At 34.0% G+C, this 15,752-nt stretch overlaps 1 protein-coding gene across 1 annotated transcript in view; it reads left to right on the forward strand.

Annotated features, from left to right (window-relative positions):
• FSTL5 (follistatin like 5) overlaps positions 1 to 15,752 on the forward strand; it is a gene marked incomplete at its 5' end in the record, with an annotated part of 198,631 nt that overhangs the window by 61,607 nt on the left and 121,272 nt on the right. Inside the window, 2 exons of the mRNA XM_063422000.1 lie at positions 2,943 to 3,139; positions 12,839 to 12,959. Of these exons, the coding sequence (XP_063278070.1) occupies positions 2,943 to 3,139; positions 12,839 to 12,959 (318 nt within the window). The remainder of the gene's footprint in view (positions 1 to 2,942; positions 3,140 to 12,838; positions 12,960 to 15,752) is intronic.

Consider the following 15,752-nt stretch of genomic DNA (forward strand, 5'->3'; position numbering starts at 1 on the left):
ATTCCCTTTTCTGTCAGTGACATCCATCCATCGTGTTTGTCCTTAAATTCCAGATGTTAGTGTAAAGACTACTTTCAATTATGTATAAAAGGAAAAGGTTTAAATGTAGTATAGCTGTGGAAACCTGGTTTAATACAACTGTAATTAGCTTAGATCATAAACTGAAGGTTCTTCTCTCACTGGCTTGATGTGCATAGTTAAAATTCATAGTAATATTTAGAAGGTGGATGTTAGATCGAAATATAAATAATATGGTGGTTCTAACAAATTACTTTGCTTAACTTGCTTAACTTAGCTTTCCTACAGGAAGTATCCAAACTTGTGGAAGTAGCGGTCTCTCGGGTTATTTTGTATTAGACATGATTTATGTTTTATATTAAAAAATGATACGACCATTTTTCTCTTCTGGGTAAATGTATAAATACTTTATAAACATGCAATATGTAAGTGCTCTTCTATGACTGTTGTAGCAGCTACAGAAGTTTGTGCTATGCAAGGAGAAATGTACAAAAAAAAGTAATATTATGAAAAAGGTGTTTTCTGAATTCTTTTCTCTCTGAGCAGGTGTTGTGACAGAATACCTTAGTTCATTTTTCCTTAAGTTTTAGATGTAAAGTTCATGTCTAAAGTACATTAAAATGTCTTTCCTGGACTGCAATCAAACTATGTTTACAACTTTTTTCCATAAAGTCTATTTTGAGTTAAAAGTAGGAAACCCAACTAATAATTGCAATGGTTTTCATTCATGGTCATGTGATAGATAAATTGAATTTTTTTTCCTCTAAATTTAGACGGTTTGTAAAATCACTCATGGAAATATTTGTGCAATTTTGAGAGACAAACCATGAGAGACGTGGTTCTGTGCTTCGAGGCAAAAAATTGTCAGTGTGAATTTCTTTTTTAATCTCAGGCATGAAGCAACTTGTGAGTGCTACTGTGACAAATCCATGATTTAACAGATATTATTAAGAAAACGTACTCTTTTTCTATGTTCTCTATCTCTAAGGAATAGCTCTTTGCAGTTTTAAACCTGCAGAATAGGACAGATCATTTACAAGGGCTTAGGTCTGACTGTGGTAGCTAGCTCTGAGCAGTACACAATCAAATAGGATTTGTCTTGTCTTCCCTGCCATCCACGCCCTGCCACAAGTGCAGGCAAAACGGTGTTAGTCATCACCTGCAGCAGAGAGAAGCCAGACTGTCTTTCCGAGGATATCACAGCCAGAAAAGTTATCTAGGGGAGACAAAGATGATGCTTGTTTTCTGGCCCAGTCTCTTGGAGTTCGCCCAAATGAATTAGAGTATGTTCAAGTTAAGTGCTCTTTCCCCTCCCTACCACCTGGAGCCCGCATCCATTCAGATGGCAAGGTTTGCTCGCTGCAGCTTCAGAATGCCTGAGGAATAAACATATTTCCCTACTGAGTAATTCTGCATTAGACCCCTGAAAAGCACTCACCCAGAACTCAACTCTTACGAATTGTATGGCCTCAATATTCATGCCCCTGGCAGATGAGGACAAATATGCAAATACTATGCACAGCTTAGGCTGTCAGTTAAATACAACTTGGGTTTGTCTATTTCTGTTACTTAAATAGCTGCATAACAGTTGGTGGCTTTTAGAAAAACCAAAATAGAAATGGCTAGAGTGGATTTGATTCTGAAAAACATTTTTTCTTCCATGATTTCATTTCTATCATAAATCCTTCTCTTCTAGATCTGAGTCTTTCTAGGACAGTAAGAAGCATTTAGGAACTTTTTCTCTCTCTGCCTTCTCTAATGGCTGTGAAGATGTCCACAGTGTCACCATATGCCACGATGCACATACCATTAAATATACCAAAATAATGAATTCCAGTCCTATACATGTAAATTAGATGTTTCATAAAAGATCCACTTGCAAAACAAAATTGCCTGTGCAATTTCCATGAGGTAAATAGTTGTTTCTCATAGACCCCTGTATCTTGAGAATAGTGACTAAAGAGAAGATTGCAAAATAACTTTCTTTACTAATCAGTATATTGCTCTAGTCTTAAATTCACTACTTGTAGTGAAGTATTGACTAACTGCAAGTATACATCTGTAACAAATACGTGGTATTATGCTGGTACATATTTACATATCTCATCTTATAAAAAACCCTTTCGAAATCCTAAGATTATCTTAATAAAAAACCCCAAACAAACTCTTTCAAACTGTTTCTCTATCCAATTTAAAATGTGCAGCAACTGACATAAGGGAACACCAGGCATACATAATTTTGTGCTTTGGTTTAAAATAAGTACTGACTGTAATCACTGTATGCAGAAAATTTCTGCAACATTTTCCACTTTATAGAAGACTTGATAATGAAAAGAGTAAATCAGATCTTTTCAAAGTTATCCTTTCTCTTCCTTTGGCAATCCCACTTTTTCTTGTTCAAATAAGCTTGCTATGTCCAATAAATGAAACGATAGAGATAGCTTATGAGCACTCATGAGTAATTTCTGTTTTCTGAAGTCAAATATTATGAAATATATAGCATATATTTTTCTATCTTATTTGCAGGTTTTTTGCATACGTTACATTTCTACGTTTATATGAAAAGCTTTCCCAAAGGTGAAATTTTAATAAATCTTCGGATGTACCTTTCCTGAATCATACATTTAAAAAGTATGGACTTGGAAACTGATAAAAGCTTCTTTAGTTTCTATAAACATAAAACCTTGTCTAAGAATTTATCTAAAACTGCAATAATTTGTTTTTTTCTTAATTTGAAGCCCAGGCAAGGAAACGCAATGGATCATACTATTACAGAATTAATTTTTCATCTCTTAAAAGAACCCTGTTTGTAGTGCTGTAAGAAGTTAATACTCTGCCTTTTCAGTTTTTGGTTTTGTTTGCCTTTAAACTTTTAATAGGAAATAAAATTCCAAGTAATCTTGTTTTGTGTATTTTCTTTTCAGGGGATAAATGCAAACCTACTGAGTACACTGAAGTGAAAAATATGTTACTGGATCTACAAAACCAGAAATACATTGCACAATCAAAAGATAAAACTTTTGGTGAGAAAATGGCGTTAAAGAAACTTCTTGTAGATCAAATGTTTAATTCTTTTGATTCAGACAAAAATGGACTTGTGGATACTAATGAATTGTCTCAGGTAAGGTTTCGTTTTTGTTTCTATTGGCACAGTGACTATTCAGATGGCTTTTCATGACATGTACTCAGGAAATATTATGTCTTTGGGTACTTTAGAAAATGTGAGTCTCTGAGGTGGAAAACTTCGTTTGTGAATTTTTGAATAGCTTAATTATTCAGAAATTGTGTCGTGATTATTTAGACATTTGAGTATAATGCTTTGAAGTATAATGCAGTGTGTTAGAACATTCTAGGCTGCTGTGACCATGAGTTTTATTATCCACTGCATGCTATCATCCAGTCCAACTATATAGTTGTATTGTAGAAATTGAAAACAATTAAAATAATGAAGTATATCACTTCTGCAATACTAAAGAAGTAATTTTGCTTTATCTTAGTTAGGTCTAGAGAAGTATAGAAGAAATCTTGCAAAGAGAGTTCATGGAAGTCTCTAAATAGCAAATTTCAACTAATTACAGATCTAGACCAGTAATTGCTGCTCTGGTCGGCATAACAGCACCAGGTTTATCAAAATGCTAGTAGCTTTATCCTAAAAAGATTGATTCTATTAAACAGTTTTGATTGGGCAAATGTACTTTGATTTCTTAGAGGTCTGTGTTTGAGAAACCTAATAGTGGATAAACTATATTAATGAGTCTAGTGCTAAGTAGCCAATTAAAAGTTTAAGAAAAGTAGGAATTTTTAGATGTGAGTGTTGATCATTACCCTGTGTTTTAAGTTGCATGGCAGAGTGAAGAAATAGGCTGGAGTTATCACTTCCATACAGCCAACTTTTAAAATTTTAGTCACAATTTCAAGGACCAGAGGGTGATTGCAAATATAGGTTTCGAGTTGACTACTAATACACTATTTGAAAAGTCTAATTTAAAAATATTTTTCTGTACTGTCCTAAGATTTGTTTTTCCTGCTTCTTTTTAGAGTCTTTCAGAACTTCAACTTTTAAGGGACACTGGTGCCTGTATATATCTTAATAATAATTTATATATGAATAAACTATATGAATAAATAACTATATGAATAGGTGGGAGATAGGAGTCACATATATAGATTAGAAAATTATATTTAATTCTTCTCTATTCTCTACTGCTGTACGTGTACTTTTCCTTTTTGTGTGTATGTGTGAAACATAGTTTTAAAATAATGAAAAAAAATTTTCCATTATTGTGTTTTCAAACTTTTCTATACATACTTTTCCCAACATGCTTTTTTTTTTTTTTTTTTTTTCTATAAAGAGGAATTTATGACAGCTGTAAGCAGTGCTTTTTCACAAGTATGGAAACAAGTCAGCCTTAAACCCCAAATACATGGGTTTTGGTTTTGCCAAAATTCATTGCAGAAACATCAAATAATTCAACCTACGGCTTAATGTAAAGTAAATTGTTACTGTTATTTGCTTTGTTATTGTATGGTTTGGCAAGGGACACAATTAACCCCATGAGGGACCCATGCTGGAGCACTCTGTTCCTGAAGAGAGGGAGGGGACCCTTTTGGACCAGGGGACTCCTCCCTGTTCCCTTTGGGAAGGACCAATGCTGGAGCAGTTCATGAGGAGCTGCATCCCATGGGAAGGACTCACCTTGGAGCAGTTCATGGAGGACTGTCTCCTGTAGGAAGGGAAGTGTGAAAGGAATTCTCCCTCTAAGCAGGAAGGAGTAGAAAAGAACATGTGATGAACTGACTGCAGTCCCCATTCCCTGTCCCGTTGCTCTGTTGGGGAAGGAGAATATAGAGAATATTGCCAGTGAAGTTAAGCCCCTTGGAGGAAAGGAGTTTTTAAATATTTGGTTTTACTTCTCATTTTTCTTACTCTTGTCTGATTAGGATTGAATTCAGTTAATTTTTCTCCAGGCTTAGCCCATGACAGTAATTGTTGAGTGACCTCTCCCTCACTTTATCTTGGCCCATGAAGCCATTATTCCATTCAGGGTCAACCATCCACAGGGAGACATTACTGTACTCCTGAAAATGTTCTGAGGGTTAGGAGAAATTTTCCCAGTTGTGCTCACAGTCAAAATTTTGAAATCTGCAGAGTTGTCATAAACAGTAGCTCCTGTCTGCATTTTAAATGTAATAATATTAAGGAGATATGAAAAGCAACATAGTTGCTGTAGAAAACAAGGAGTCAAAGTTAATATATGTTCACGTGAATATTGAAGTTCAGTTTATAGTACATCTCCTCAATCTTGCTGTGCAATCAGGCCCTTGGATTGCATTTATTATCTCATATGTGTCCATATAGTCATCTAATGTAAAATTGAAATGAATCAGTTGGAGATTGGAAATGGTGACAGCGACACTCCAATTTTATTGATATGTTTTGGATCAAAAGTCATAAGGCTATTAAATTTGCATCTTGATGCAAGAGAAAAAAATACTTCTCTACCAAAAAGAGCAAAAGTAGTGTGCTTATTAAAAAAACCCATTTCAAGTAGTAAAAAAGGTTTTGGGGTTTGGGGGCTTATTTTGGGGGAGGTGTCATTTGTTTGTTTAAGTTTTTTATTTGTTTGTTTGGGGGTGTTGTGGTTTGGTTTTGGGTTTTTTTTGGTTTTTTTAATACTTCAAGTATGATAGCAATACATTAAAAATTGGCAGACTACTTTTTCTACTGTTTGAACAATTTAAGCATCTGGGTATAATATTTTTCATGGCTTTGTAGTTCAATACAGAATTCCAGCTAAAAAAGAATTTTAACTCCAATACACTATGTAAATTTAATAGGAAAACTGTGGGGTTATGTAGCTCCATGCGGGCTAAATGGAAATTTTTTTCCAATATATATTCTTCTCTGCCTTGACTGCTTTAACTGCCGAGTCTGACTCATTTAACACTTTAGTTTCCAAATCCTATATTGGAAAGAGAGATGTGGCTTAATTTTGAAAGGACTTATGAATTTAACCTTTCAGACCACTCTGTTTTGAGATGTAGTTACTAACCAGAGACAGAGTATCTATCTTTGCAAACTGTGAGTCTATGAAATAGGCAGGATTCTCATCATCTTCATAATCTCTGATCAACGTGTCTGTGAGGTTTACAGTAAGGTGAGGTGGTTCCTTTAGGGGTTTTGTTATAAATGCCAATCCACTTTGCCAATTGAAATATAATTTTGTTTATTAAAAAAAATCAAATTACAGAATTCCAATAAAACCAACAAGCGGAGTTACTGTGACGATAACCCAGGATTGTCAAAGAGTGAACTGGGACGCAACCTCTATCTCACTACAGACCCCCCAAAGTTCACAAATTGGCCCCATCTGGGGTCCAGGTTTTATACACTTTATTTCGCCCCTGGCATAAGATTTCCCCACAGTTCTTTGTTTTCTTGGGGTGGTTATTCGAATGCATTACAGTTCAGCATTGGACTGCTGAATGGGTTTTCCTATGGGAGGGAGAAGTGTCAGTTTCTTTTCTCAGGTGGGTAAAATGGAAGACGAAATTCAGAATGAACAGACATCTCCTCCGGTGATCAACGTGATAGTGAAGCTCTGATGGTTCTGCTGCTTTCAGGAGGAGAACTGATTGGTTATCTTAATGTGTCCTCCTTTCTGATGCAGATGGCAGTCTCCAATTCCCGGCAGTCCATTGTATTCCTCTTAATGGGAGTTCCAGGGTGCTGCCTGCCTCAGAATTTGTCAATCCATTGACTGGCTGAAACTAAGGTTACGTTCTCCAGAACATATTTACAGTTTGCATTTACCAAAACATGATTTTAACATACTATAATCCATAAAAACATGAATTAACATACCATATTTACCACAGTTTGGTTTGTTTTTAAAGCACTTTGACACATTTTAAATGAATCCAAAATAATGGAAAATAATTGAATCTTCTGGTTAGCTATGAATATTCAGTTCTTAACAAACTTATTTTTTAATCTATTTTATCTTACGCAAAACCAAACTGCAATTTAATAAAAATTTGTAAATGAAATATCAGTGGTTCTGTCACAGTAGACTGTTTTATTACTGTGTATTGTTTTTGCTGTATGGAAGAGGAAAAGGAGCAGAAGCATTAAGGGTAAACATGGGAATAAAATGTGGTTTTCCAGTTATGAATGCAATTATTCTACTATGATGGAACTGCCATTTTATAAACAGTAAGCCTTTTCTGGTTGCCATCAGTGAAAGATGCATAGGCTCTAAAAATATTTCATCTTAGTCAACAATGAAATGCAAGTTCCTTTCTGAAGGAAGAAGAGTGAGAAGTGAAATAATTTATACTTGATTAGACTTAGAAGAATTTTTTTATTTCTTACACTAGTAACTAAGAAAGCAAAATTGTACAGAAAAGGGAAGTGACATAGCCTGAAAACAAGTTGAATACCTAATAACAACAAAAAATAAATTTTACTCTTCCTTTCCCTCCTTTCAATGGTCAGTTTTTAGATTCAAAGAAATAAGTTAACGTCCTTAAAATGTTAAATGTTTATGAATTAATATCTGTAATTTCAAATACCTGCATATCTTTCTTTTACTTACCAGGTTAACTTAGGACAAATGAAAATACATTACATTTCTATAAAAACTCATACTTACTTCTACAAAAAAAAAAAAAATACTCCCAAGCTTTTTGGGTTTTATTTCTGTATTAATGATAGTACTTTTGCACTTTATGCCAGCTGATACTTCATGGGCCTTGTTTGCAGAGGCACAACTTATATAAATTTCATCTCTCTGTAAGGCTTTGTTTCTTAAACTGACCAAAATACTTGATTGTACCTTGGCCTTCATGATTTCTGATTTAGCATCTAATCAGTGATGTTATTGAGAGTTACTTGGAAGCCTTGGAACTCAGAGAAGGGATAATGAGTCTTTTTCCTCTTTGTGTTTTTAATTAACTTTGGTTTTCACAGCATGTTACATAGGCAGAAGAAAATTTTGTGTGTTGACGTATAGCTCTATTTATTTTCTGCTATTAATCAGGGACATATTATTTATGTTGCATTATCTATTTTTACCATCATTAATCAAGGAAAAACTAAACGTGCTATATTCAATTCTAGGTTCAAAATAAAAATAAAAACTCTACATGAAACTTTAAAATTTGGGGAAATTAAAACTCTCTTAGGGATTAGGAGTGAGATGAAACTTACAAATACTGTGATCATCATACAAACTCTAACATCTTGACCTTTCTTAGGTGCCTTTGGTTTTATCAAATAGCATCCTTTTCCATTGTAATCTTGCAGACTGTGAAAGAAGCAGGAGCAAACTTCATTTCTTGAGAAGATTCAAGAACTGGTGCTGACTAGAACTGGACACAAAGTATATGGTGCAGGATTTTGTTTGGACTCCTTGTCTTTTCTTTGTTTAGTCCAAAGCCACAGTCTCAGAGTGCCAGTGGTTCCAGGTTTAGTTCTGAGAGGCTGAATTTATCCAGCCTATCTGTGTGGCCCTTATACCTATTCTGGTCTTATACTGTGAGCTAGGCCTCTATAGCATTATATTTGCAGACACCTAAGGACACATTTACATCTTTCAAGTCAGATTAGGTCTTCCCCCTGCTAAGTGCAGAACTGGAAAGGCAGGGAAATGTGCCTCTCATTGGAGTAGTTTGCAGAAAGACTCATAGCTGAGCTATGTAACTTGATCAGTTTGGGATAGTATTGAGGTAACACCTTAAAATGAAATGGAGCACATGCCTTTGCAGGCCACTGGGTGTGGGTTTAGTGGTTCAGATATCTGTTTGCTAGGGGATCTCTGTATCATTCTGTCATGCACAAGTCCTGTACCTTTACATATATCAAAGTATCACGCTACTAGAGACACCAAATAGAGGATTTTGTTGCTGCCCTACAGGATGTGGTGGTAAAGTATAAAACTATTGGTTTAGCTAGATTAACAGAAGCTAAAGAACAGAACAATTTACCAACCTTTATTATCAATTTGGTTTCATATTAATCAATTCTTTTAATTTAGAAGATGGTGGAACAAGTAATTGAACCCCCCCTTATTCAGTCAGATTTCATTTGGAACACAGTTCTCACAATATTGAGTGTTTGATGTAGTTGATGTTTTATCAAGCACTGAGTGGCACTGTTGTGATAAGGTACTTGCTTTTAGGAAAGATGAATGCAAGTATACTGAGTGGCCATATTTGATTTAAAGGGAGGTTTTGTTTGTAGTTGTATTTATGTAACATTTTCCTTGGGGAGGTACATAAAGACCATTAATCACAGGCAAGCAAAAAGCCACTGACCAGTAACACTTCAGGTAAGGTGGATTAATGAAGAATGCATTATGTTATTTGTGGTCTAGTTTCATAACATCTGCAGATTTTTCATTTTGACTGTCAGAAATCAGATTAAAAAGAATGAAACAATCTATTCTGATGTGCAGTTTGTATTTTTTAATCAGATTACCTTTCCTAATCTTTTAAAATTTGGAGTTGTACTGACTAAATATCTGAGAGGCTCTGAACTGAAGTAACAGCATGGTGTTTCATAGGAAACAGATAATTATGTACTATATCTTTTAGAAATTTAATCTTTTCCAGAAAGTGTAAATCCCTCTCCATGTTTCAAAGAGTATTAAATTCTGATGGATAAATTTAATTTTTTTTGAAAAGACATATTTAATTTGAAAGTGTAGATAAGTTACTAAGTTTTCAGTATTTATGGGGTTTCTCAATGAACCATGAACAGTTCTACTGTATATTTTGCCTTTTATGAGTTTATAATATTGAAAGTAAATGCTTCACTCTCTTTATGCAAATTCAAACTAAAAATTGTGGGCATAAATATTTGTGAATCTTCTCTGGTATGAATCTTCGAATTAAAAATTAGAAATAAAATAATCCATGTTTGACTTGTATGGCACAGTCATAAAATTGTGCAGACAATCTTCATCAGGCTTTAACCTTTATAGTAAGTATTTTGTTTCTAGATTATGACTTCCTAAAAATTTTGCCAGTTTCTTTTGCCTCCCTAACAAATCACCATTTAAACAAGTAGTGGACAGTCTGGCTTTAAAGAATTGGCTTAAGAAACAGTTTCCTTGCATTTTACTCTTCTCCATGGACAGAAATTAATGGATTAATAGAATTTAAAATTTAAGGTGCATTGTTGGATTGTCTGTGAAACACAAGTATGATTACATGATACTCTATCATACACATGGAATTTTATTCTATTTGTCCTACACTTTTAAGTAATGTCTTGCAAAAAACTTCTGTAAGGAGTGCAACCTTAATTTGTCAGGCAGTCGTATTGGCTTTGCTGGAGTCTCATATTGTTGACTTCATATGGTTGTAACTTCATATCACAGTTGATCTGCACTTCATGCTATTACAGAAGCAGGCAATTCTTCAAAATCCAAACCCCCACACCCTGAGTTGTAGCTGGCTCTGAGTCATATCTCATGTGATAGAATATCTATCTCCCTCCCCTTCAAAAGGAAAAGCCAACCAAAACCCAAAACTTCCGTGAAGGTTCATTTTTCTTCTGATCAGAGTTGATCTGATCCACAGATCCCATTGGAAAATTGGGAGATGGCTAGATCTGCACAAGAGAATTCAGGTTGGAACAGCTCTTACAGCAGGAAATCAGAGACCATTAAGATTAATCATCATATGAAATCTCTTCTGTACCTTCTAAAATCTATTCCCACAGACTCACAGTTTGGAGGGTTTATCAACAGTGAGTGTATTTTCCAAAGAATTCCAAAATATATCACCAACATAAAATATCTGTGCAACAACAAACATTGAATCTTTTATCTGTAGTCAAAATGATAGGTTTCCTGTAGACAAAAATTAAATAATTGTCAAGGTGATAAAATGTACCTGTCTGTAGTATCATTATTTGAAATAGCAGAATTATTTTATCCATTTTTTTAAATTATGATTCTTCTTTTTAAAAATATGTTGTTTTTCATTTGTAATTGATCAGTTTGAACACATAACAGATTTTAGTTCAAAAATGGAAGCTGAGTAAACTAATTTTAAATTTAAAATGTGGTACTATAAAGCCCCATCTGTTTTGGGGGTTTCAAAAATAGTTTTCTTCAACCTTAGGTGTAAAATTTCATCCTTATTTGTATGACTGAAGATAGTGAAAGCAAGCATTTAAAACCATGAAACGATGGAAGGAACAGTGCTTCTCATACTGAATGTTCATGGCCTTGAAATTTCAGTGATTGCTGAAGTTTCCAATACACACCATTACATATTTAGCAGTTCTTGTATAACCATAATGGTTTTACAGTTACTAATTTTCCCAGACTACATTTTTGTCCTTTATGTACCAGCTGCAAGATCTACACAATTTCATATTTTCTTAATTCACTTTAATGTGAACTCAATAAAAAGGCTTTTAAAGGATGGGAAGTAGTTAGCACTAATATTCAGGTAGCATAGTATGTATTTTTAATTGCTAATAGGAAAAGGTGGTTTTGTAGTGATTTTTTTTATCTTTGTAAATGGTTTTCATACTCTCTAATGTACTAACAAGGTGATTATCCTTTATAATGCTTTTATATTATTATGTAGGAAATTACTTCTGGTAGCATAAAATGTTTGTGTCTTTTTCTTTCCTCTAATACTCCTGTTATGCTCTATTATTCTTTTAAGTATTTTGTTTTTACGTGAATAGTAACTGAATTAATTCCTTTGCAGAATAGAAACACAAAAGCCCCTGTATCCCATGTTTTTCGGAAGATATTCTCTGTTGATACAAATATAATAATAGGTTTACAATTATCATAGGAGACTGATAAAGGGTTGGAAGAGTAATCATTTTACCTACGAATTAACATTATAATTTTATATATATAACAATATATATTTATATATGAAATTTACAATTTAAGATAATATTATAATTAACATTATTTTTTCTGTGCCTAATATAAAACTGTAAACTGTGCAATATTAAAACGAAATGTTGCATTTTTTGGCTCTTTCAGTTATGTGGTATTACTTCTAAAACATGCCCCATGTAATATGGCAATTCTAAATCACTGTCAGCATCTTAAAAATTCCTCAGCTGGAATCTAAGTAGATGTCTACAATATGCACAGACCTAAAACAAAATGGTGCATATATTAAAGAACATTTCTCTGGGATAAGTTCATCAGAATTAAAAATTTGACAGCTATTGATTATGATCTATTTACGCACTGTATGTGTCCCCATTGAGAAACAGGAGCCTTTTCAGGTCAGCTGCTTATATAACAGGTTTTGGTAAGGTAATAGGCTTGTCAAAAGCTTGTAAGAACTTGATAGAATTAGTAGGGTAGTAAGAGTTTATATTAGCTATTTTTGAAAGTGTTTGCATTTGGTTTCTGTGGTTAGAAAGTAGAGGAAAAAGACATTATGCCATTTATACTTGGAAAATTAATATTTTAGCTATATTTGAATGTTTCTTAATCACCATTCCTGTACATATACAGTCAAATCAGCTTTAAAATTCCCAGTGTCTTTGTGGTCCTTCAGTCTGTCTCCATTATATAAAAGTATATATGCTGTGTATATTCTAAAAAACTTTTGTGTCATTTCAGAGAGACTGTCCTGAAGGTATTAACTTTCAAAAGTGTAATAAATAATTACAAAGTAACTGGAAATCCCTGACTTTACACAGTTGCAGTTCATTGCCCCACAGCAACCTTAAAATGATCTATTAAACGATTATTAGAAACAATTAATTATAGCAGAGAACTCTAAGAGCTCAAATGTAATTTCATGGTTATAATTTTCTTGTCAGGTAATAAAACGGGACGAGCTTGGCAAGGAACCGTCCGAGTGCTCTGTGTTCGATTTGCTGAAATATGATGATTACAACGGGGACAAGCACCTAGCCCTGGAAGAGTTCTACAGAGCTTTTCGTAAGTATCAAGACTGTTCCTTGTGTCTTACTTTCTCTTTCATGCTTTGTTTTTCTAAATGGCGGGTTTTTGATTTTTGAAGCCTGAAATGTCTGGATGCTGTACTTAAATTAATGCAATACTCATGAAATAACTGAAAACTTTTTAGCACAAATCAATGATACCCAGTAGCTTGTAGATTTATGAAGGATTTTGATAATCGAGAATTAATGGATAATCTTTCTTGATGCCAGCATGTATTGATAAGTCTGCGTTGTGCACAAGTGGCAAGTAGTGTGGTCAAGACTGACCACACCATAATCAATGGAACCAAAGTACCTCCCCTCACCCTTTGTTTATGAGTGCTGATAAGAGCACTTTTGACAAACCCAGCAAAAAATGTACCACTTCTGTTAGGTGCCTTATGGCTTCACAGGACTAGGAAGGAGATAAAGATTTGAGGTGTAGTTTTGCAAGGAATTTGTTCTTTGGATGCCAAAGGGGTCTCAGGACAAATGTGTGTAGTACAAACAAACATCTTGACCAAACTACCAGGTCACCAGGCAGAAGAAAAATGTTAAGAGCTTTTATACAGTATGTTAAACGTAATATCCATATATTTTGTTATATCCAGGTAAGAATTGATGATTTTTCACTCTATCTACCTCAAATATAAGATTCAGTCTTGAAATCTGGCTTTGGTTTAAAAGCTTTTGTTCCAAACTCAGTAGCATGGCAGTACAGAAGATCAAGTTTGTTCTAAATTCTTTTTATAATTGGTTATTATATATTGACTAGTCCATTAATGTATCTTCATTTTGAGTAATTACAGGCTGTTGCTTTAGTGTTCATGTACTTTATCTTTGGGCAGATGAGCCACTTTAGGTAATATCAAATGAAAAAGGGATAAAAAACTGCCTAAAGTTTTAGACTATTAAGTAGTGAATTGAAATTAGGAAAAAAAATAGCTGCATGGAAAGTTAGAAGAATAAACATGAAATGAATTATCAAGACAGACTACCTGAAAGTATCTTAATTTTGACCATTGAATTAGGTTTTTATTTCTCTGAAAGTCTTTCAGGAAGTGTGATTTTGTGATGCAGCTTAGCTGAACGAATTACTTACTGCTCCTAAAAATAGCTTGATCCTGCTTCCGAAGGTTATCTGACTGCCTTTCTTGCAGTGTCCTAACAGTCACAGTCTCTCCTCTGAGTCACTAAGTCAGCAGAAAAATATTCACCTTCCACATCCCACCCCAATCCTGTTGTGCGACCTGAATTGATTAAGTGAAGGGTCAGACCATAACTCATGCAAAAGAAGTGTGAGCACAGCCAAAAAATAAGGTGGTGGAAGAAAATGGGAGATAATAGGACATTGTGATGGTGAGATAATTTAAGTCATCTACAGCAGCAAAACACTAGGAAATACCTTAATTGCTTTTTAAAGGTTGTGACACAAGTTTGGCTTACAAAAGTATACAGAATTATATAGCATCTGCAGAAACACACACATTAGCTGTGATTATATGGCTAGATGTTGTACTTCTAGATACTGATTAAGTATATGGGTGTAGAAATTGATATAGAAGCCTTTATCATATACAGCAATCCAAGAAGGTGAAGACATGTTTAAAGCATTAGCATAATTTTTAAAAACATTGTATTAATGGAAGCATAACATTGTTCTTCCAAATAAGACTTCGGTGTGTCTCTGAGGGACTCTTTTGTATAGCTGTATAACTCCAGACATAAGAATAGCTTTCCATTATATATTTTTAATGGAGTTTTAAATAATGGAAATAATTTCCATATGGTATGTTAAGCATTGCCTTAATATGAATGTTAATGAAAACATTAGATTATATAAGATTCGGAATAATTTAGGTTTCTTTGTTGCAGTAGAGTAGAGGAGAAGACCCTACTTAAAACTATAAGGTGTCTTGGAAGATGATTTCTAGAGTAAGATTCATTCTTCTATGTCATTAACAAAACTTAGATGTATTCATTATATATTGAAAAACCTAAACCCAACTGCTACTTCATTGTGTGGTGTGAGCCCAGAAAGCCAAAGAAATGTGACATAGCATTAGGCTCTGTAATGAAGATAAAATAAATACTCTTGAAATAAATTTGAGGATTAACTGTAGTTCCTTTTCATTTTACCTCAAGATAGTTTGAATTCAGTCTGACCTATCTCACCAGCATTAAAACAAATATAATGCTATAAAAGTGTACTAAGCTAAGCAAAACCAAAGCAAATTGAATGTGGCACCTGGTTACTCGACTAGTGCTCTTATTGGTTAAGCAAAGATGATACAAAGCTGAAACCAAGCTCTCCACACAAGCCGTGCCAACCCAAGGTAAAGCAAATGTGACAGCCCCTCTCCAGAGGCCTGTGTTGTTTGCCTATGGCAAAGCTTGTGAGATGTTACTCGTCTGGATTTACCAGGGTACAGAGAATTAATACAGACAGGGAACCAGAACCATGTACGGAAATGTACACAAGACGCACTCAGAACAAATCTTCCACACACTATTCCATAAAAAATATCTCTTCAACTAAGCATCCACCAACAAAATAGTTAAACTTTTTCATTTTCTTCAATTAAGTGACATAGGAACATTGTAAATATTTATTCCAAATAGAAAAATACCTGGTTTTTTTCTGGGGTTTTCTTAAGGTACTTAAAATTTCCAAGTTTGCATTCTATTATACTGTAATGATTTATTCATTTTCTTATTATGTTACATTGTGATTATATGTTATAATTTCTAAATTATCCCATTTTACAGTATGGCAAAGATAACTTTCCAC

Source organism: Prinia subflava, chromosome Z (genome assembly GCF_021018805.1).
Source record: "Prinia subflava isolate CZ2003 ecotype Zambia chromosome Z, Cam_Psub_1.2, whole genome shotgun sequence".
Taxonomy (NCBI): domain Eukaryota; kingdom Metazoa; phylum Chordata; class Aves; order Passeriformes; family Cisticolidae; genus Prinia; species Prinia subflava.